Source organism: Pomacea canaliculata, linkage group LG11, assembly GCF_003073045.1.
Source record: "Pomacea canaliculata isolate SZHN2017 linkage group LG11, ASM307304v1, whole genome shotgun sequence".
Classification (NCBI taxonomy): domain Eukaryota; kingdom Metazoa; phylum Mollusca; class Gastropoda; order Architaenioglossa; family Ampullariidae; genus Pomacea; species Pomacea canaliculata.
In genome coordinates, this window is record NC_037600.1 from 17,497,721 (window position 1) to 17,522,289 (window position 24,569).

The following is a 24,569-nucleotide window of genomic DNA, read 5'->3' on the forward strand; positions in this document are numbered from 1 at the left end:
TTCTTGGGTCCGACACTTGGCCGTCTGTCGAGGTGCTAACAGCCGCGCACAGGTACGAGACAGGTGTGACTATAGAAAATACAGCAGCCCGCGGACCCTGGTCTGTCGGAGAATCGTCGTTGGGGTCTAGGTCAGGTCACTGTCATCGTCTGAAGATGCTGAGGCTGTCCTGGGATGCGAACACCAACGTTTACACGGGCGGGAGAACATTTGGTTCTGCGGCAGAGCTAGTGACATCCCCGTATGTCTCCATTTTCTTCTATTTCGCGCCACCTCTACAGGTTCTTCTTGCTAGTGGATTTCCTCCACCCACCCGTCTATCGACCAGGTTCCCTCCCTCCAACTTCCCCACTGAGATCCAGGGATTCCGCTGAGCGGCTGGTCGACCGGCCCCCTGGCAGGGCGACACAGATGTAGTGTGGCAGAAAGGAGATGATCTATGGCGGCCTGCCTGCCTGCTCACCGCCTGCTGTAGCGTGTGAGAGAAGCGAACTCCTACAATCAAGTTGCTGTTGATGGGCGGATGCTGGATGAAGAGCAAAAGTTCATGTCAGATGTCCTGAGGTGGCTGAGGTACGAGAGACTGTCATCACCATTGCCCACTGTCACACAAGTGCACATGTCCAGATTGAACAGCGAGATAAATTAAGCAATACTTGGATTTACCTCCGGTCATCAGACAATTGCATCTTCTCTTGTCAAAAATCGCATTTTAGTCACAGAAATAAGACAAAAGACGAAAAGAGATGCCAGAGTACAGACGTACTAACACACAATCGAACTTGTCCACACACACACACAGAGTGAAAGAAGAAGAAGAGATAATGAGACAGAGGAGACGAGAGAGATTCATAGATTGGGTAAAGAGAGAATCTCTATCAGTGAGTGAGTAGTGTAGTCTAATCCCTTCAGACCTGAGTCTGGCCAAGACGACGGAATGACACATTGGCAAACGGAAGCGAACAAATGGAATGTAGAGGTATCAACATTATAAAAAGTTTTTTTTAAAGCAAATATTAATGCTAGAAAAAAATTTAATGTCAAACACGAAGACAAGTTATCATCGTGAAGTCTCTTCCTTCTTTAAACATGTTTTCGGATATGACGACAGACAAACTATTTCTGGAGAAGTTCCGAAAAACAACTCTTCTCTGTCTTGTGGTACAGTTGGGAAAAAGACAACAACCAGCTAAATCGTAGGGGCACGTAGAAAGTGGCATAGAAAGGGCATTCGAGAGGGGCATTGATAAGGGCATAGAGAGGGACCTACGGAGGGTACTGATCACAACCAGCACCAATTTCTTGGCCACTTGATATAACCTGGAGGCAAAAAAGTACCTCAGAAGTTACAAGTGAACTCAAGCGCAGAATTCAGGAGCTGGCAGAGGTCTCCAAGCTGAGACTGGTGTCAGAAAGAACCGGCATGATGTCTTAAACAGATTATCTATAATGTCTTCAGGAAACACTACTTACAATGTTTTAGAAAACACGAAAACAGACCTCAAGAAGATAAATAAACAATTGCTAAAACTGTTTAAAAGATCAAAGTGTGGCCGCAGTCGATGGAGTGGTCTCCGCAGTGTTTAGCCAGCAAGGAGCAGTAGAAGAACAAGTGGTAGGACGGTATTGTCACATGCAATCGCCGACTACACCGCTGGACTTCCGCTTATCTCCGCTGGTATCACAGCTCGCAGGCCGAGCTTTTCGTCTGACGCTATCTAACACGTCAGCGAGTGCTGACGAACCCGTTGACCTGCGCCAATGAATGGCGGGAATACTTCTGTCAGGGGTGATCATTCTGAAAGGAATGAGTCTCTCACGTCTGTAGAGTTTCCGCCCGTGCTGTGGACCTCATGACGTCATGAGCGGGTAATAGGAGGTGGCAGGTGTGTTTCCAGCGGGTACCTCCACACATTCATCACATCCTCTGCTCACCATGACCACGTGTCCTACAGAAGGTGTGTGGTGGGAGAGCTCCTCGTGTCTTGCATGTCCACTCGCCTGCCTTGCACAATCGGCGAGGTGAGGTGAGGAGGTTATGTTTCCGACACTCATAACAAAATTATCTACTGTACACACGGTCCTATCACAACAAAACAGACATAAATAACAAATACACAAATATCACCGCAAAACGGAAAGAAAGTCTGGGTAAGAATATGAATGAACCAGAATCACTTCTCACATATTTGCAGACTGTTGAACAACTCGTGGTGTTATTTTATAATGTCAGTCAATATAATCAATGTAGTGTTGTAATGATAACACTGAAGCAATCATTTTAGTATTATCATCATGAATAAGAACCTCTGACTCCGGAAAAAAGACTTTTTCTCCACAATCATGTTCATATTTGTTGAAACATTACATTTGTGAGAGTATATTTAAATTATGCGATATTTAAAACTCCACAAATTATGTGAGTTTACAACAAACACAAATGTTAGATTTTATGAAACTGATTGATATGATATTGTAGACATTATACATACGACAAGACCACAGAATATTATTACATTGATAGTATAGACATATATATGACAAGAAACACCAAAGATAATGTTCTAGGACTGACAGCGTTTCAACAAATATAAACATGATTGCAAAGAAAAAGTCTTTTTGCCGGAAAACATCCAGTGTTTGTGTTTTTATTGTAATGTCACACAATTTTCAATGTTATTGCGTGTAATATGTCCGCCGTGTTCATGGCCATAATATAACATGTTTAAAGCATCAGTATAATGACATAGTCTGTTTATCGTCCTATCATAAATTTAATAACAAGCTTGTTCTGTTCTTACGATGATTGTAACAATAATTGTCATTAATATAGCAAAATGCGTTTATGTTAATCTTAATCACACAATGGCTAATATTAATTGTCAAAGCATAATGATTGTTGTATTTGTTGGGCGGTGATGATGCACTTCTTTCTCTTGATTGTGTGATACGAGAACACGTGCAGAAACTGTCCGACACGTGCAAATAGACGCTGTGGCTGAGCCCAGTGAACTCCTAGCGCCACCTAGCGATGCTTTTGTCGCCATCTCCCACTCACCCCACCCTCACATCTGTCCGCCCACTCGCTACACGCGAGACAGCCTGCAGGTGGCGTGCATCACAGACGTCACGCGCGCACATGCAGTGACGAGCAGATCGAAGCCTCATTGTGGGCAAAGCGCGTTTAGCGAATAACACACACCAGATGAAGGGGCTATGTCAGCGCCGTGACTGGCAGTACTAATGTTTACCTTCACACATCCGCACACGTCCCATTAGCCTGGCCCGCGGGCGCCATGTTTGAATACTTTTCGCGTCCCTCGCGACCCCAGTGACCCGCGGGATCTCGTGCCGCACACGTGGCTTCAGTTTCTTCATTTGGCGCCGCTGGCCCTTTAAACCTTCACTTCCTGCGTTAATCGTACTATTTGCATTCGAACTAATTACAGGATTGTGGTGTCAAACCTCGTGTGCTGAGTGTCCTTGTAAGGGTAATCACTCTTCTTTTCGCCGCATGCATTCCTGGAGTGCTCTCCCATGCCCGCAACGGCGGACATATTTGCTGAGAGAGAAAATGTTAAGAGCAACTTGCAAATGATTATAATCTAATTGTCTGCAAGCTCTTTGGCACGCCGAGACTAGAAACAAAGTTTGTACCAAGTTCCGGCGAAAGGGATGTCAGACGTGACGCAGAAATCCCGTGTGAGCCACTAGAGGGCGCTCTTGATCATACAAGCATGGCGGGTCAGTCCATGATAAGCCGCGCACTGTCGAGGCGTTGGCTGACACGGACTCTCGCCGCCTGGGTCCTGGGAAACGGACGTCATGGCCGCTAGTTCTCACAGACACCGGGCAGCACTGCCAACGGTCGTGTTGGCCTCTAACTCGCCTCATCAGCACTCAGCTGATCGCAAAGTACAAGTAGCTCACATTATCCTGTATTATCCTCTACTTCCATGACGAAAAAACAAAATACTGCTAAAGTACGATACTACATCTCGGCAACGATTTGAAGGTGTTTTAATATGAGTGCACTTTGCTTTTACTGAAGACAACTCACCGTTTTATTCTTTCTACATTTGGTAATCGAAGAAGTAGAGAAATATTACTCTGAAGAGAACACAACTGAGAATTAATAAACTAAGGAAGCTGAAGTGCATTTTTGAGAGTATTTACAAAGACCACTTATGTTTGAGAGAGTATTTACAAACATCACTTGCGCCACGAAGTGCTACAGTCATGAAAAATGGTGACAAAGCAGGTGGACAGTGTTGTGGTGACAAAGACGAGACGATGACGATCGTCTGCAGTTGGGGCAGTAATAAGGGAAAAAGATTAGAGAAATTATTTTACCGATGTCATGTGCAGTACTGTCTTTACTAGCAGTGGACGATTGTTTGATGAGATTTGTATCCAAAGGTTATGAACCGAAAACTAGTGTCAACTGGAGGCTGAGGCCAGCTGCACACAGTTTGCTGAGGGTTGATGGCACAGTGAGATGTGAGTTGACCGAAACACCGTGAATCACCAATCTGAGCGATGAACCTGTATTGTCAAGCTGAGGCATGGAAACCTGAAGACATCATTTGCCTTGAGTATCTGTACCGCTCGTATGATCGTCCACATTGATGTCACCGTTGTATAAATTATTCATGTAGAGACCTAACACTCAGAAATCCAAACTAAAGCCATACAAACTTTTTTTTTTATCTGCGCTCACAAATCTTACAAAATTTTCAGGTTTTGTTTGTTTGTGTTTTATGCCGTGCTAGCAACTATGGCTATACTCTGAAGTGGAAAAAACGAGCAAGAAAATCATTTTACGAGCTGAATTAAATGGTTCAAACAGAATAAAATAAAATTGAGCTTTTATTAAAAAAATGTAAAGTTCACAAAGTTAACGCTTTTTAGGATACTTTATCTTTTTTTTATTGAAAGTTTCACCACCATTTTGCAAATTCCCGAAGTACAGCAGTTGTTTATAATCAAGTGGACACTCGAAGAAAATTGCTTAGATTATTGTTAATTATTTTGGGGCTTGTTAATAAAGAAATTAGTGTTTTACGAAACATTTTAGTGTTTTATGAAATATTCTTGTGTGTTATTATTGTAGTGTTTATCGGTCAATCTATATCGCACACAAAACAGACTTCATCTACTCCTTTTTGCACAGGTGGGAACAATAGCAACAAAACTCTAGTGTAGTAAACATGCTAGACAAACTAAACATTTAATGCCTCGTTCATGAATGCTCATTCCTACCAAACGATTAACAAACAAGCGTGAGGTTATGAAATGTGTTTAGTAGTGGTTAGGGAATGTGGTCAGAATGGATGCAGATACAATAGGTGCCACAAGCAGATTATTTATGAATAATTTGACAAAGTTTTTGTATGACCATAATGTAAACGTCAACAGTTTACAGTTCTTTGGAGACATTTCACAAAACCTCTTAAAAATAAAAGCGACCAGTCTAAAGTATTATAAACAGTCAAAATTATCTTATTTATGTACACTACCCATTTTTACCACCATTTCCGCATTTTTTAAACTGTGGGTATGTGAACTTATATACATGTCAAAAGCAACATAATAAGACAATAAGAGAAAGAACAGTTATGAAATGGAATGAAATGCGCGTTTGGTATTTTATTTAACACACAGTCGCACACTTCGTCATGAATACACTTGTGTTTATTTATTAATACACAGGAAACATTGCAGTGATGCAAACTTGGGGAAGGCATATATAAATATAAGCATCATATAGATAATATATGCATCACTATTTAAATGTGTACAGACACAGCATCTGCACTGAGCAGCCAAATATTAATTTAAATGTCAAACCAAAGAGGATACCTTATTGCTAAAATGCAAAGATGACGGACATTGGGTGTATATACAGATATTAGGAATATTAATCTTCTTCGTTATTGTAACTGTAAAAGGAAAAGCAAAATCCAATTCCAATTCTGTAACCCCTGAAGAAATGGGACATGATAGACCATGATCATTAACAGGAGTAATAACAAAATGCAAATGATGGGGCATGGGACATGAATCGCCGTTGAAAATGAATTATAGCAACGAGGATCTTTATGTGTTGAGCGTCGCTCAGTTATGTACAGAAACAGAAAAGACGATTGAAATAGTCGATTAAATGAAAAGCAATCTTCAACTGAATTTTTCGTTTTATTTTCAGGCCAGTCTTGGTGCCAGTTGTCAGTAACCCACTGCTTAAACACTCAGAAACAATTTATTATTCACCACATCCAAACCACAAATAAACATCAGATGATCACATCCTTTTGTTCTGTAGAAACATGCTTAGCAACAAATGTGTTATGTAGAATTCCATCTGCTGGTATTTGAAATGATGAAGCTAGTAACAAACACATTGAGTATAACCATTGACACCAGGAGGAGATCTCACCGTTTCTCCAGAGACCAAAGCTTTAGGTGAGCGGCAGCTGACATTTTAACACGCTTTAAAACAAATAAACAAACACCTTTAATGACATTTAAATACAACACTAGTCCCCATGCATGATTCCCGTACGATAATAAAGGTATTCATCATCTAATAATTTTAAAATATTGACTGACTGCGGCCCCAACATCCACAAAATAACACCTTTCGGGTACGACATGCAACAAGAGCCGGAGAATATGAGAGACGGGAGATGGAGAGAAAGAGAGACGAGAGGAGGTGAAGCAGGCTCGTAGATACGGTAAATTAACTGTCGCCGCCTGTCATGCATGTGTCAGCAGTTATTGCTTATAGTAGGAAGTGACAGACGAACAGAGCTTTGTGAGGCCGACGCCATGTTTTCAGCGGTTAGGGGGCAGAGAGAGGGAGGAGGCGAGTGTGTGTGTGGTCCCTTCTCCTCCCGCAGTTCCCGCGCTTGTGTCTGTGTGCTTGTGTGTGTGTCCGTGCGTGCACTGGTGGAGGAGTCCTTAGTGAGAAGGGGTTAGGTGTGTGTGTGTGTGTGGGGGGGACAGGGAGGGGAACCTTGTCGCAGCAGAAGCGAACCTGCAGTTGTGACAAACTTGCGATGCTGCACTCGCTCTTATTTATCCTTCATCGTCCATTTATCTGTCTCACGATCTTCTTTTAAAAACATTATATGATAACAAAGCTTCCATTCGGATTTCATTAGGTCGTCACTTCAGGTGATGAGTAGCACATAGCATGAATAACTATAGTTGTCACACGTTCCTAACCCACCAATCGCTAGTAATTTAATCGCTAGTCTTTAATGCTGATATCTGGATTTTTCGAAATGAAGTTTCCGAGATATACTTGATGCTGTCGGTAGTGATGGTCATTATACACCTTATAGGAGGGTCACAAGCAGTCTTAACACGACAGCAGTTGTAATAAATAAAATGACCCTTACAGATATTTCTAAAACTGCTTTCATATTCGCCTAAAAGTCAAAATTTGCACAAAGCAGCCATAAGAAGGCTAATTGAATTAATTGAAGGGTTTTTCTTTTGGTAAGCGAAGCATTGAATGCCTTCGTAGCACGTGCACCAATTCGGCCCATTTTTGTTTCAAAGGTTTGGGTTGTTATAATCAAGTGGAGTTATGAATGAATAAACGAATGAAACGAGGTTCATAACCTTGTGTCGACATGTTCTTTTATTGCAAGTCGACTCGACCAATGCGCTTTTCAATTAGGATTAACGGATTCATCCAGACTGAGGATGAGGTGCAGCAGGGAGTAGACAGAGCGCCAGCCACCCAGGGACTGGTTATGGGGCTGTCGATGGTGCTGCCTCCTAGGCGAGATCAAGGCAAAACGTCCGTTATGTCGGCGCCGCTGATTCTGTCCCCCTCTCCCCTCGTGATCCTCCCAGCCTCCCTAGAGACGCCGCGCGCTGTGGGCGTGATAGGCATCTGCATCCCTTCTCCCTGTAGTCACAGCCCCGTCAGGAGGAGGCTGCAGTCCTGGAGTCTGTCCCTGCTGCAGCAACAAAGCAGGAACATGCGAAGGCTACAACTCTATTGCCCCTCTAGAGGCTGGAGAGAATGTATTTTGTTGAGGCCTCAAGACTGTTCCCTACAGTTAGCTGCTTGTCTGACAGGTCAAGAGAAAACGAAACAAAGAACTGACCAGCGAGCAAATATTTTACCATTCTTCAAAAGTCTGAAGAAGAAATAGTTACAGGAAGTATTTTAGCGATACAAGGTTTAACTGATAAAAGCAAAACTTAAATCAAAATTGAAACAACACAAATCCAAATTAAAGTTTAAAAAAAAAAAACCGAAATGAATCAGGCGACCCAATGAGATGAAAATCTTTGTGATAGCTGTAACCAGATTATGGATGGTCCAGACATATACGTTTTAAATCAGGAACTCGCAATTGATCAATTGATACAAAAGTAATTTGATATTGGGTGCAATTTTAAAGAAATTACCAAACTATAGGTTGATACATGTTCCTCGAATGGGAAAGTATGACATGATAAAGAAGCAGAGAGAAAGAAAGAGAGGGGGAGAGGGAAACTAAAGGCGATTTTTACCAGGAGAATCTGGAATATGTTATAGAACTTGTGACCAATACAGTGTTACAGTGCAACTTGTGACCAACACAGTTTTGCGGTCCAGTTTGTGTCTGAAATGGGACAAATAAAAAAGAAAGCCAGCGAAGGTTTTTTCGAGATCTTTCCATGGTCCAATGTCCTTCCCCTGGCGTCTCTCTGCTGACGGCCTGCGCTGTTTTCATGACCAGGTGAAGCCTCCAGCACATTTTTTTCCCCCGAGTTTATGATCTGCATCCAGACTTCGCCCCCATGGGCTGTACTTTTATAGTGTTTTGATGGACTTGAGGGCCTTTACAGCCATTTGATTGACTATTTCTACTGGAGAGGCAGCGGTGCTGTGTGTGCAGTTGGGTGTTTTTGTTTTGCAGGATCCAGTGGGGTGAGTGCACGCGGCTCTTTAATAGCCAGAGAGAGCGGCGAGCACCGTGATGCACAATTTGGTCCTGGCTGTAAATCTCGGGGGACCGTTTCACATGCTCGCCATGTTCAGGTTCTCCGCCTGACTTGCGCGCACGTCTGTTGGCGCTACTTGCCTATCTCGCCGCGAGGACGGCGCACCTGCTTGGCACGTGCTGTTCGTGCTCACGAGTCGAGAGAATACGAGTCCTGAAGTAAATCAGTGGCCTGCTTGGGAGCAGACCCTGAGAATCAGTAAAAGAATTTATGACAACAGACTTATTGCCTAACTAAGAATTTGCGTAGAAATTCTTCGTTTTGTCTCTGACAATCTGGAATGTGGTTGAGGAAACACTGGCACCAAGTGTCGGAGACACCCTGAAACAAATTTCTTGAAACGGTGGATAATAAAGCCGTAAACTCTTTAGTGTTTTTTAACAGAATGGTAAATTTACCGGTTCACTCTCAATGGCCAATTAGCAAATTTTAAATACATGTTTTTTCACACATGTTACTGGCTACTTTAATTTCTTTTTAAATAGTCATAATTAACTCCCCGATGCCTAGTCTGTTAAATTGTGCAGATAACTTGACACGACATTGTTATTGCTTACAGGAAGAGTTTTAACCAGCTTAAATCAAAACGTTTTATGAAAGGAGGAATTGGTAGATCACGTGACATACACATTGCTGACTCAACACCTAGTTCTCACCCACAACAACATGAGCTCTGGAAGCACAACAGGACAGTACAAATCGGGGTACGAGAGCTGTTTTACTCGGAGCTGGAGGACACCTGTACCCGGAGTAGGAGAGCTGTTTTAGTAGAAGCATGTACCCGATGGAGGACAAGGGTGCTGGGCTTGGGTACTGGGCGGTAAACAAGCAGCTTGCATCTGTAGCATTGGGCGTGGTTCTGTAACAACCCTGGTGAGATGGGTGTTGTAACAGCTCTTAAGAGATGGCTATTCAGCTGTAACAACGAGGGTAATGGGCGTGGATTTCTAAGAACACCGGGGAGTTTCGACAGAGCAACGGCAAACGTTTTATATTTTTTCTGGTGATATGGCTGATGCTCTGTTTGAAACAGGGTGTTGTCTTATAATATGGCGGCACTTGAGTGATTTGCCGCAGCTGTTGACAATTTTCATTTGAAGGTCAGGCAAACACTGATGCTCTGCAAAAGAAAAAAGTGTGGCAAAAATCCTACAAATGCAAATAAGAAAGAATAAAACATTAAGCGGAGGGAATTGTGTGAAGGTGTAATAAACGTGAGTGGTGGTAGTAATATATGTTGTTATTTATAGCTGTGTACCAGTGAGTAATTCAACAAATATTATTTGTATTTTTAATTGTACGAGCCATTCTGTGTGTTTATAGTTTACTAAGTCATGGGAGAAACCCAAAGACAAGATACAAGTAGATACATTATGTGCATCTGATCATTCGCAATCTAAAAAATAATGTATACAATCCAAATTCTAGCACGAGTAGTTAAATACATATAAATATACAATAATATATCGACATGAGTAATTAGAAATATTTTAATCAATAAGACTCGTGTAATACATCTGTCGGTAAACTCAAACATAAAACAAAACCTAGCTAGCAATTTCCTGAATATTTGAGTATGAAAAAAATCGTGTTTGGAATTATTTTTGGTTTTATTTTGGTTGAAAATTTAATATTTGTACAAAGCTTATATCCTTGACTTAAAATAATATTATTTTCGATAAGTTTTCCAAATTCACTTTTAGTTGATGTTAAGTGCTTATCGACAACTTTTAAAAGAAATTCTTTATCATTTTCTTTTTTCACACTGCTCCGATTTATTATTACAGAAACCTTTGTTGATTTATTTCATAATTACAGATTTATTGTAATCGGGTGGTACAAAACAACTCTACAACCTACCTATAGAACACTTTGTTTTGTTGCCTACTATGCAAAAGTTTGAAAAGATTTTGCTAGTAATGGTTTATTAGTCTTTCGCGGTCAATGGAAGATCATAATTATGAAACATGTCATAACTAAGCTATTTACTTGTCTGTCATGAACCATGACATTTGTATACACTACCATATTGTACAAGTGTGTCTAGGTTTCGTTCTGTGTCAATAATTAAAAGAGTTAAAGAACAAGAAAATGAACATGTCAAATGTTTTATAGAAAGTTGAGGCTTAATTACGATTTTCAGTAGGTTTACATTTCTTGGCTATGCCAGGCTGACACCATGCAATAAACAAAAGTACCTACTTCAAGATATTGTCCCGCTAATTATCTCTATTACCGCAAAAGACTATTGCACCCCGCCTGCACTCATGTTCCAAAACAATGGCGTGGTGCAGCTCCCAGGGCCAGTTGTTTGTCTGCTTGGGAAGAACGATAACTAACGCACGAAGGGAAACAACCCGAGCTCGAAGGAACAGGTGAGGGGATGGAGGTCTGGCGACTTGTTGACAGACGTTGAACAGATACACAGGTGACACAAAATTAATGACTTGAACTATCCTCTTAGCACGAGCTGAGCCCTCAGACACAAATGTAGAAGCTGCAGGCTGCTAGCAGCAGAGAGGAGAGGAGGAATCAAGCAGAAGATGCCAGAAGAATCGAGAGTGTAGTTTGTAAGAGAGAGGTTGGGAGGGCAAAGGTAGAAAGTGTGAAGCAGAATTAGAGAGATGGTGGCAGTCACGTGTGTGGTCAAATAAGAGTTTCTAGAAAACTCCAAATCATGCTCAAATCATCTTCCCCACCCTCGTAACGAGCTCGTTGTCTCGGTCTTTCATATTTTCCCCTCGCTCTATTTTTCCTCTATGCACTATTCATATTTCCAGTAATTTATTCATTCAATGTTGCTAGTTTCATTCCTTAATGTTTTTGTCGCGTACTGCACTTGCTATTTCTATTTTATAAAAATATTTAATAATGATCATATTAATGCTAATAATTATGATCCTTGTCATCATGTGACTATGCCATTGACTCAGTTGTTTGCTATGGAGAATTGGGGATTAAAAGGCTGAGGCAAATTATGTATGTAATATGTTTGTCGAAGCTCTGATGCTGTGAAATCACCGTTGTGTTGTGTGCCGTAACGTCACACTGAAATCTCTAGGGTGGTGTGCAAATGTCACGTCACGTCCTGACGGAGCCTAGCGTGACACACAATATCGAATGTAACTCTTTGTCAAACATGCTTTTACAAACAAAAATACGTCAAATGCAACAATATTGACTACTTAAGGAGACTCGTAAGGTAATGGAGTCCGATGACTGAGCGTTTATACAGGGGTCAGAGTTCATGTCAGCTGATAACATCTCATTTTTAGTTAGGAAGTGACACATATGACTAGGAACCTCTCAAGAGGAATCTCGCGACCTATATTTAACACACACACACTCTCCCGCCTCCTTTCTCGTACCATGCACACACACATAATTCCGAATGTATATTATTTTCTGGAAATGAGTACTTCAATGAACTTAATCATATATTTAATACATGTGCGTTATATGAGCATTGTACTTGATATAGACATAGTTTGGTTACCACGTGTAGTATAGTTAATGAATAAGTATTATTTTGTATATACACTCGTGATTTGTATAGTGATCATGCGTATTTTATTGTTAAAACACGTATTTTATACTCAACGTATAAATGGCACGTATACTTTTATAGTTAACAATATATATTATTGTTAACATGTAAATTTTATATTTAACATGTTTTTGTTATAGCTAACATAATACCATCATGATATACAAATGTAAGAGTCGTCTTTCATTGTAACATCACTGTAACATCATCCTTGTCGTTATCTGTACCACGTGACAACCTGTTGTTACAGTGAACTTTGTGAACAAAGTGTGGTCTGGGATGCAGTTCTACAGCACTTGGCATGATGTACCACCCCACAACCTACTGTCACAGAGGGTTTTCTAAAGTAACCGTGCTCTGTGATGCACTCTAACAACACCTGACATGATGTACCACTTGGCATGATGGGTCCCTAGTGAAGAAGACGAGAATGTCTTCAGTTATCGAGCGTTTAACGACAGCGGGGAAGGGAGGAAGGAGGAATTTCAGTTTTGGCGAGTAGTGCTCACTCATAAGTAGTTTAAAAAAGCTTAAAAACTCCAGTTCTTATCTGAGATTTAATCTGCGTCCCTGGGTCTGCTACCACATCCGCTTGAGATTTTCTCCGCCGTGTGAGTAAAATATATCATAACCAGGTTGCCAGTCGCCGCGTGTTTGCTCCACGCTTTCTAATTAAGACAGCAGCAGGGAAGCTCTCCTCGGTTTAATAGCTGTCTTGGTCGACCGTCGTTTTATGAAAGAAGCCATCTGGGCGGCTGCAGACTTGGACTTGCTGCAACTTCTCGAAACGAAAACATAACGGGGAAGCCTGCACGTGCCTTGGGAAAAAAATCCGAGGAAGACTTTATTATTGCTGTTGTAGGCACGCTGTTGGCTGTGTGGATTACTTGGCGATAGATGTGTTGACTGTGGACTCATGTCTTGTGCCAGCTGATGGATTGTGTTGAAGCTACGCTGCTCTGTTTATTTACCGACAGGAGAAAAACTCACCCTCTGAATGCATTCCTACCTTCTTCAAATGTAACTACGCGTGTTTGCCTTGGTTTGACTTTCAGTGAGCAAAGCGATCACAACTCACCTCTTCCTTCCCCTTAACACTCCTGGCCCTGCCCTGTATTTTTTGCTCCACTAATCATGTCTGGCTAGTTTGCTCCTTGTACTTCTTATTACTAATCATGTCTTCCAAGTCTGCTTCTTGTATTTCTTATTACACTAATCACGTCTGCTCCTAAGCATGTGCTCTTCGGGTAGTTTGCTATGTGATGTGAACATCAAATTTTTGTTCACTGAAACCTCACAGAAAAGTTAAATGAGAATTCTAAGATTTGCTACAGTACAAACAAACGAGCGAGAAAATTTATTGAGCACAGTAGATTGATACATATTAGAAAATATATTTAATACAGTGGATTGATACATACTACAGGTTAGTTCATTGCTCAAACACGTTGGTACATGTACTGAAAGAATGACACGAGGAAGGAAGTAAAACACATTATAGTCTGTATGTACACAGGCCAGATTCTGTATTATGTGCTGTCCCACAATGTAGACTGACATAAACACAACACATTAGCTTAGGTGATGCCTCAGACACACCCAGTGCTGCTGTGTCCGGTTGGCACTGTACAGAGATCACGTGTTGTTGTCAGGCTCTTTACAATCATAATCAGATTTATCAACCCGCATTTTCTATCAGTCAACACATCTGTAAGATGATGTACAAAAGGGTTTTGTTCAGTTGTTAAAGCTTGTGAATATCAACGAACGTCACCTGCATCAGCGCTTTATTCAACATCCGGGCATAGGAGTATCCTCCTCAGTGCATGTCCGGGTAATTCTCGTCTTACGTCTGTTATTTATTTTTGTTTTTTTGTCATATTGAGGACGAAAACAATGAAGTCGTTCATAATCATACTTTTTCAGACTCAAAAGGTTCTTTCTTCTGAGAAATAAATTCACATTTACATTACATTTCAAAATTTCCATTTAAATATTTTTTGAAAATGATCCGAAGAGAACTTGAAACTGTTCGTTGCAATAAGGATTAACAAGTCTTTTACCTGTTAATTAAGCTGATTAAGTTCACACAGCTGTGCCAATATCACATGACTAAACAGAGGCGGCAGTGAGAACAGAGTAACACGAGTGGTTGACATCTTTATGTCCACTCTGTACTTGCCATGTCTCTCCTTGATGTCCACATTGACATGTCTTTAGTGTCTCTCCACGTACTGTATATGGTCAGCTTTCTATGTTACTGTGATGCCTGATTAACACGATTTCACTTATTAAAAATAAACTAACAAGAACGATACAAACGCCATATTTGATGTAATTGTGAAAAGTCTACTATATATAATTATTGTAATTGTTCAAGAGCCTACTTTGTTTAAAAGATTCATCTACACAATCAGCTAATGTTTATCTACAAACATTTATTTATCTACAAACATGAGGCCCATTTACAGATTCTGCAAATTAAAAAAAATAGAAAAACATGTTCATGGTTTACTTACACTGTTTACACAAACATTCATAAGCTTCAAGAAAAATAAGCAAACGTCTGCAGTTGAAGATGTTTGTGCGATGGAGCCCGCTTCGCGACTGAGGCTCTAGCGAGTAGCGGCCCTTTATTTGTTTTTTCTGCTGCGAGAGCCGCTGACAGGGGCGAGCACCCCACACACACTGGCTAAATCCGCTTCTACACGACTAGCACGTGACTGAACTCGAAATGTGCTCTCGTGTATGAAAGGCAAATTTAAATATACAACCTGAATTTAAGGAAAATTATTGTTTGAAACAGTAGTGACTGTGCTTAAGGGATAGTATGTGTAGATGTTGTATATATATATATGAATCAATAGTGCAAATATATACATGTCGTTTAATTAATAGAACGAGTCTATACACTGTTTAATTAATAAAATGATGAATAGTAGGTAATGACATGAGTAATTAACAGTATAGGTTTGACATATACGCTGTGCACATGAATATTTTATGTTTTGTTTATTCACATGTATCATGGCTTTAGACATCGCGATGAATATTCATAAATACAAAATAATAGAATTTGTAGAACTCATTTCCCTGTGTAGAGGCGAACTCAATCCGCTGTTTTGAAAACAAACCGACAATTAACAAACAATACAACAAGAAACAGTAGTGTCACTTGCAGACGACACTGACAAAGATGAGCGAAGTTTGAGGAGGAAGAAGAACCCAGGAACAAGTAACAGAGTGCTGGATTATGAAAGTGATTTTGTTAAAGAGGTGGGAGTGAGACCCAAAGAAAGCGCCAGAGACAGTAGCAAGTGAAAGAGGAAGAGAAATTTGAGAAAGAAAGAAGCCTCTGTCGAGAGTGGAGAGATCGAAGGGACTGACTCGGGTACTCGGGTAGTGCAGCTCAAACGGGTAGGCTTTGGGTTAGGACCATGCCCTTCCCGTTCTCCTTATTGCGAAGTCATCTGCTAAGCTTAGATTACAAAATGTTTGTGTGTGTGTGGGTGGAGGAGGGAGAGGTTTGCGCTGTAGAGGATTGCGAGGATGTGGAGGAGGCGCATGACGATGTGGAGGAGCACTGTGCCGTTGTCAGGAGGCGTGGGTGAGTCACGTGCATTCCTGGCGAGCGCCGGGCCGCGGTGTCAGTCTTCACCGCTGTGGCACTGTGGAGAGAAATACGACCCACTTACGTCCGACGTAATGGTCCAGGGAGCAAGTGCACGGCTTGATTCATGGGCCGCGACCTGCCGGAGCTTGGAATTGCCTGCCGCTGCCACTGGAGTAGCGGCCCTTGGCTTGCCGACGTCACACTCACCTTCACTCGTGATTTACACGTTTTCAAACTACAACAAATAATGCAGCAAAACAACAATTTGTAGAGGAAAATAATTTAAATTAAATTTAGAGAATAAAAAACACTACTTTCTTAAATGTGCGTTTGAGCTTCTTTTGATTACAGTTACTGCTCTGCTTCTTCTTTTTATCCAAACACATGTAGTGGGTAAGTAAGTGGATAGTTGTTCTTAAAATCTTAGACGTTGTGATAGAAAACAGTTTCTAGTGATGCATAGGGATGGAGCACAACTCCCAGAAAATGTGCTCTACACAAGTGGGCGCCCACTTGTAACTGTCGGTCAGACTGCCTTTGTCCTGTCACTGACAGAAAGTCTTCTGTTTTAGTGTTTAACCTGTGTCCTTGTTAAAGTGTTAAAAATACACAGGCTAAAGCTAAAGAAAATAGCGGTTCAACTGCCATAATGCGGGAGGATTCATAGGTTGTATTCCCAGAACAAAAATTGGAAGTTCTTGTTCCACACGAGAACGGTGAATCGACAACCATCACGAAGGGGAAAATGTGTAAATCAAAAGGGAAGAAATAAAATTCGAGTGCGGCAGCAGAAAAAAACCCCACCAAACAAACAAACAAACAAACACTTTTTTTTTTCTTTTTATGTTAATTATGAAAATACGCGTGGTCCTTTAGGAATGCATCTGTCCTGTAAACATAAGTCACGTGAACAAGACACACACACACACAGCACGCACAAACATTTTTTCCTCATTGTTTATTGTTTCCTGCAACTGTCATGCTTGCATGTTGTTTAGAGCCATAACTGAGAACCAAACACCTTTAAATATGACAGCCGAAGAATTCCAAGCGACTCAAAGAAATTTCTCACATTTTTTTCTTCTCATTATATGTATTTTATTTTTAAAGGACATTTTCTATTATTAATAATTTTTTAGCGTCTGCATCCGTCAAACCTTCACACATTGCCAGCCTGAGGAGCTCCAGCAGCCAGAGCCAGGCTCCGGGTCAAGGCAGGATTCACCCTGATATACACCTGTCACTGCATGCACCCCGTTGAACGATGCTGGTGCACGCGCCTTTAAATCTTTAAACCAGGCAATGGCGATATATTTCATATTGAAAGACATTTAGCGACAGAGAAGAGGGAAGGTGCCGCTGTGTCACAGTTTTTCCCACCAAGGACGAATGGAGCGCAGTTTTTTTATATACTCAATGTGCATTGATTTTATATACTCAATGTGGAAGCTAATATTAATTAAAAATTAAGTCAAATGATTTCTGAGTAAGCGTGACACAAAAGGACACAAACCCTTTTCCGAAAGACTTGAGGAGAGACGTATCCTGTTATTACCACATGGGACACTAACGGTCTTGTTAACTGCTTCTACTTGGGACAAGAACGTGTCCTGCCACTCTGCTGCCTCATGGAATGGCATCATGTTGTTCATCTGTTGACAAGTAGACTAGAAACTATAAACACGACAGCAACAGTGGACACCTTGCAGCACCACATCCATAGAAAGACCGCTCTTAGTTCAACAAATTGTGTTGGGTTCAAGCATGCGTGGACATAAATACTGCTTTTCCTCCTGTTATTGCCCAGTCAGGGCCGCCGAGAGCCAGCCCGGGCCCCGGGACAGACGACCTGTCCGGGCCCCTTGTACTTGTAATCGTAAATTATTTTCCCAGTATATAATGTATGTTTACAAGTCGAATCTCAATATCTACACTCAAACTCAACTTCTGCATGTGTAATGCTTGGGTGTTCTGTCCTTAGACCTTTCTTTAAAAGAAAAAGAAAAGGAGAAGAAGAAAAAAAAAATCCGCTGACCAGGGCCGGGCCCCCTTGACAGCCGCGGGCCCAGGTACACCAGACCCCCTGTCCCCCCCTCTCGTCAGGCCTGTGCCCAGTGATACGAAATATCTACAGAAGATACATAATAATCTGTATTTTTTTGTGTTTGTGACATATGTGCGTTTATTTGTGTTGTGTTTTATCATGTTTGTGTTGTGTGTATGTTGTTTGTGCCCTGTTCTGTTTGCATCGTGCTTTATCTTGTTTGTGCTGTGGTTAATCGTGATTGTATTGGTTTATCTTGCTTGTGCTGTTCTTCTTTATTTGTATTGTCTTTTTTTTTCATGTTTTCGTGGTGTGTTTTTGTGTTTCTCCTGTATTTTTGTGTGCGCTGTGTTTTACCTTCTGTTTTGTGATTTTATGTTTGTTTAGAGTTCTTGTTTGCAATGTGTTTTATGTTTGTTTTGTTTTCATGTTTGTATTGTTTCTATGTTTGCACTGTGTTTTTATATTTGTGGTCTTGTTTTGCTGGGTTTTTATTTCCTGTTGGTGTTCGTTCATCCCATTCTGACTGTTGTCGTTTTATTGCTGATTATTTTCGTCCCGTTTTCACTGTGGATTCGGTTCTGTACTGTTCTTCTCTTTTGATTCCTTAGTTTTATGAACGACTCTTTAATGAAGAATACTCAAAGGTAAATATTAACAAAATACAAAAAACTCTGTTTTTTCTTTAATTGCCTTGGAATGCATCTTGTGTTTGTATGTCGGTTCCGTCAAACAAGTTCTAAAAAAAACTGCAGCCTCCTTAACTGCTTGTGACGTTTACAACCTTTGTGAACGATGTATTTCAATGGACTATTATCTCAGTATTTTTTGTATAATATAGATTTCTTGACACGTGTACTTTTATTAGTAATAGATGGCGTTAATTGTTTCCCAAGCACGATAGGAGCAGAAACACAAACCTACGCGCACGTGCAAACGCACACGCGCACAGCCAGACAGCAGAGCACGATCTCTACAAGGGATACAGTTTTTGTTAGCGAGATAAGAGGCTAAACAAAAGGCATACATAATATAATGAGGTTTGTCTCAGTAGGAAGCGCCCCTAGCGGCGGGTGGCGAAGGCACGGACGATAAATCTGTTTGACAGGGGGCCATCAACGGCAGATGGCTGCGAACGGCAAGCGCCATTAAACCAACAGCCTGTCAGGGTTGGGGGTAGCTGAGTGGGGTGGTCATGAAGGCATTTCGAGGGGCCTCCTACCCACCCAAACCCAAGAGCAAGGAGAAAAATAGCAGCTACCTCCCTGTTTATTTTTATGCTTTCTTGCCTACCTCTTTAAACTACATCACTTCTCTTGGTCTTCGAGCCAACAACGGTTTACTAGCAGCAAGGGTTGGTAGCACAAACGGAAAGTTCACACGGAAAATGTATCACCGAGAACCGAACGCGCTGTTGTAAAATCTGGTGTCCATACATCGGTCAAAACCTCTGCTTCTTCATCTGGTTGCCAATTGTGTTTCATCTTGTACTTTTATTTATTCAGCTATATGTCATCTCTCTCTCTCTCATACACATGCGCACATCCCAGACGCATGCAACGGATGCTTCCGTTCTTTTTTCAGTTGCAGTCAGCAAAGCCACCCGACTGACTGACCAGACACTTTGCCAACATTTCAGCAAATCACTTCCCCCGCCTGTCTTTGACTGTGTTAGTCATGTGACTAAAATGGTCTTATCTTATTAGCATCTATTTAATAAGAATGTTGATTTTTATATTCTGAAGTTTTAAATTATTTATATATATACCTTTCGTATATAATATACTGTGTGCATATTTGGTGAATTATTATTATTATTTTAAACGGTATGTTTACACCTCGTAAGTTGTTAAGTGAAACACAAAATAACACCAAAATAAAATCATCAGACATAGATTTAGTTGTTTAAATTTGCTCTGAAGTTGACGAGGACGAAGAAAGTTAACAGTTGTTGTAAACTTGTATTTCTCCTTGATTAAAATAAAGTTTATGTGTTTTCACGATAGACAGTAAAGATTTCATTCGTTGTTTGCATTGTCTCTTGAAGACACGGTGTTTTTTACCTCAATGTTGCCAACTGTATCATCGGCGCCTATCATCGCTCAGAGAGAACGCTTTTCATACAACATAGCTTCCACAGTCAAGGATGAATGTGTCTGTTCGACAAATCTGACATCCGACAGTAAACATGTAGTTGTGACAAGCCGCCATGACATCAACGTCACACCGACAGTCAGCAGACAGTTGTGACAGGCAGTTGTCAAGGTTCGACGGGTGATTGCTGCAGTTTACCGATACTTCTACTACTTTTTCGTTCTATTTTTTGGTGCGCACGCATGATATGCATGTGTATGTGTGTTAGTTATGCAAAATCGTTGGCTTATGAGTAAGCATGTCTTAGTTAAGCTTTGAGTGTAGAATATTTTTATGTTGCACTGTATGTTTTCTAGAACAGAAAATTAATTCCCGCGAAATAAATATATAATGTATGTTTACAACGAGCACGTCTGCGCAACGGAGTGTTTCTTGCTCAGGAACCGCAGACCGTGAAGCTGGGAAAACATAAAATTCAGGACATGTAATTAAATATTTCATCAATCACCAAAATCAACATTCCCACGCTTCTTATATTCCTCTTGCTCAGTCACTTATCATTTCATTTAATCTTTCACTTTCTTTCTCTCTCTCTTAAACTCGATTCTGCCTTGTAATGTCAGATAGCCGCACTGGACTAGCCATCAGTTTAGCCACGTGTGTCTATAGGGCATCAGATTGGAGAGAAAAACTTGTCAATAAAGAGCTGCCTTCCCTCTGTTTACTCTTGGGACACTAGTTTTGTTAATTAAAAAAAGGCATTAACTAGCCAGTGAGTGTGTGTGCATGCGTGTGTGTAAACCACCTAGCTACGCTTTGTTTTCATGGCCACTGGCTGTGAGGTTTTCTCCTTCAAGATGTAACGATTCTCCAGATATGGTGTTACGATGTTGGACGATGGTGTATGAGCAGTGTGTGTGTGTGTATATATGAGAGGTTATGTTCACAAATGCTGTGTTTTGAAGGGTATTTGCATGTGTAGAGTATCTTGGTGCATGTGTATACAGAAGTTGAAAAATCACTGGTCTTGACATTGTTTATTACTGGATCGTATGTCCAGCAGTTTTAAGATGCGTAGTTATTTTGATGGATAACCACATTCCTGCAATAGAAACTCTCTGATGCATACTGAAATGCCACCTTACTTATTAAGAAATCTTTTATTTAAGATTTTATTTGCCCTCATTAAATTCCGCAATTTTTCTCACTTAGCTTATGTGGCTGTGCGTACAGAATCCATGGCCTTACGACAGGTACAGTTCTCTCATTTACTGTAGATGTTCTGATGTAAGATAATGACTGTCATTGGCCAAAGCAAGCAGCCATAACTTGTTGCCGAGTAACTTCATTGGAAGGAAAGTTTGTTTTCAGTCTGCTTACGGTTGCCATGGAAACACCGGCATCGTCGATGTGAGGATTGTGTCATGCAACTTTTAACAGGATAGAATGAAGAAAGGCAGAGCGAAGTGGGGAAGACTGGCATGACAAAGGATGCCTTTCGTGTCAAATGGCTTCTCATGGCGCAAATTATTGTCAGTAATTAGCAAAAGAGTATGGAAACGTGGCAGTGTCCGAGAAGCGCCACCCTCAGCTGTGGTTCAGACACGACTGTCAGTTAACGGTTCGTCCGAAACCCGACATTTTGAGGGAAGACGACTCAGTGTCTATCATCAAAGGTAAACTTGCTATTTCACTTGCCTTTTCTTTTGATTGCTGAAGTGTATTCTCAAGCCGTCCATAGGTCAGCCCAGCAATATATCATATACTTAACTACTGAAGTATTGTCTCAAGTGGTCCAGTGGCTAGTCCAGTAGAATATATAGTAGCACCCTATGTGGCGCTGCTAGGATCTCTTGGGGACCCGAGGAGGAATCTCACGATACCAGACTACACTTTCTTGTTGGCGATTCGGAGCCGGGGTAGACGGCTCTCTGTTCCCTAGACGGCTCGACTTCCTGCCAAGATGGCGCCGCACAATGCATGATGGGGCATGACATTGCAGGCCCCGCCTGGTGCAGCTTGCCTGGCGGTAATTGGCTTTCTAGACCTGGCGTGACACGCCACTGAGCGTGTTCATCTTCTCGTCCTCCACCTGGGTGGGCAGGCTACCCGGCAGCCAACATTTTAAAGGCTCATACAGCTTCAACGAACACGTGATCAGATCACGGCGACTGCAGCCTCGAGCACGAAAACCGCGAGAGTAGACAACTGACACCACTTACAGACTCTTGTGCAAGACCAGCAGAGTTCGAACACTTTCTTTGCGATCTGAGGCACCGACATCGTAAATTGATACTTTGCAGGATTTCCTCAAATGAAAAATGTATTATCTGCAGCGATGAGCTAATTATGACACAAATAACTTGTTCTCCTCATCAATGTCAACATTAACCTGAGCGCTGACGAGCACACGGGCCATTAAACTACATGTGTGACGTCACACACCACATTAACGTGCTGACTGGACATCGCTATGGTTATTGGGGAATTTTAATTTAGCTTTGAAGAATTTCCTTTAACAGCTCTTTCCTGATTTTTTGGGAAGCACAAGCACCTACGTGATACGAAGGAAATAGACTAGACACTCAGAATGTGAACTTGATCCATTCTGACTGTTTGAAGTGTATTGTTGCCATGGAAAAATGGGAATTAGAGGAAAGACTAGATGTCTGTTTACTTACTGAAATGCCTTTTGAAAGAATCATTCGCTCGTGAAAACTGTATTACACTTTCCCATATTTATCAAGTGGTATCCAGGCATCCTATATTAGGTTACGACGACTGATGACAAGTAACCTGTACAAACAAAAAGAAAATTTCAAGATGCATGTGAGCAAAATACAGCTTTCGAGACATTGACGACATATTAATATATTGTGTATGGAACATTATGATAGCGTTACGATGTTGAGTTTTCTGGTCAAATGCGAGACATAGGGTCTGAGGGACTGGCACGTGGGTGACAGTTAAGACTAAAGTCACTCGTCAGTCTTATTGAAGTATTTGATTATTGCTGAAACAACACCATCGATCATAACAGACTACCTTCGATGAATTAAAAAAAAATGATATAAAAACTTGTTTGGTAATTCTAAAAAAAACGGATAAAAAGTTAAGTGTGACAGTCTACAAAAATAAATGTACTTCAAACATAAAGCACATCTCCATAAACATTACTTTTAACAGTCGACTTAATGCTAGTACATCCTACATACTTTCTCATTTGTTTTCGTCTATGAACATGCCCGCTTGCTAATCTCCCTTTGCAGATTCACTTATCTCCCCTTCAAGTCTTACTGTTTAATACCCGATTCCTCTTCTACAGTTGTGCTTATCAGTCATATTGTTCATTCCTCCGTTCTTCATACCTGCCGGTGTCTTGGTCTTGTCTCAAGCTCATAGAGCATGCTTCTGCATGAGAGAGATCATGCGTTAAATAAATCATGCCTTTATTATTAATATTATTATTGTCAAATAAAAAAGAAAATAACCTTTGACACCTTTCATTCAAAAACATTTCATTGACTTTATTCTCGCAAGAAATATTATCTTCGAGGTTCAAGACATTTCTTACGCAATGGAGACAATATTTTAAGAGATTAAAAAATTTCGGTGTGTTCTCCTGCTAAATACTCCCCGGTTTAAACATTTCTTTAATAATATGCTGCAAAAGATCATTGCACTTATCTTGTCACTTTGCTCTTTAAAACGTTTCTTCAGTCACGTGACTACCATACGTATCCCGTCACTCTGCTGTTTCACAATTTTGAATTATATCTGGTATATTGTGTCTACGTTTATCACTAACCAAATGAGATATCCTGCCAACGAATAAAAGAGTAGAGGGAGTGAGTTCATTGTTGTGTTCTTCTCGTCTCCAGACTCGGACGACGATAAGAAGGACGACGCGGAGAGCCGCCGGAAGCGGAAGCAGCGCCGCAACCGCACGACCTTCAACTCCACGCAGCTGGCGGCCCTGGAGCGGGTCTTCGAGCGGACTCACTACCCTGACGCCTTCGTCAGAGAGGAGCTTGCACGCCGGGTCAACCTCAGTGAGGCCAGAGTGCAGGTCAGTTCAGGTCAGAGTGCAGGTCAATTCAGGTCAGAGTGTAGGTCAGTTCAGGTCAGAGTGCAGGTCAGTTCAGGCCATAGTGCAGCTCAGTTCACGAGTTCAAAAACTTTATTCATAACTCTCAGAAAGCATTTAGAACATTTCCCGTCCACTGCTGGATATCATATGACATCTTTTGGATATTCTTTCT

The 24,569-nt window shown here is 41.2% G+C and overlaps 1 protein-coding gene across 1 annotated transcript in view; it reads left to right on the forward strand.

The window, feature by feature from the left end:
* LOC112575956 (paired mesoderm homeobox protein 1-like) overlaps positions 1-24,569 on the forward strand; it is a 46,890-nt gene that overhangs the window by 18,827 nt on the left and 3,494 nt on the right. The window contains exon 2 of the mRNA XM_025258128.1: positions 24,189-24,376. Coding sequence (XP_025113913.1) covers positions 24,189-24,376 — 188 coding nt within the window. The remainder of the gene's footprint in view (positions 1-24,188; positions 24,377-24,569) is intronic.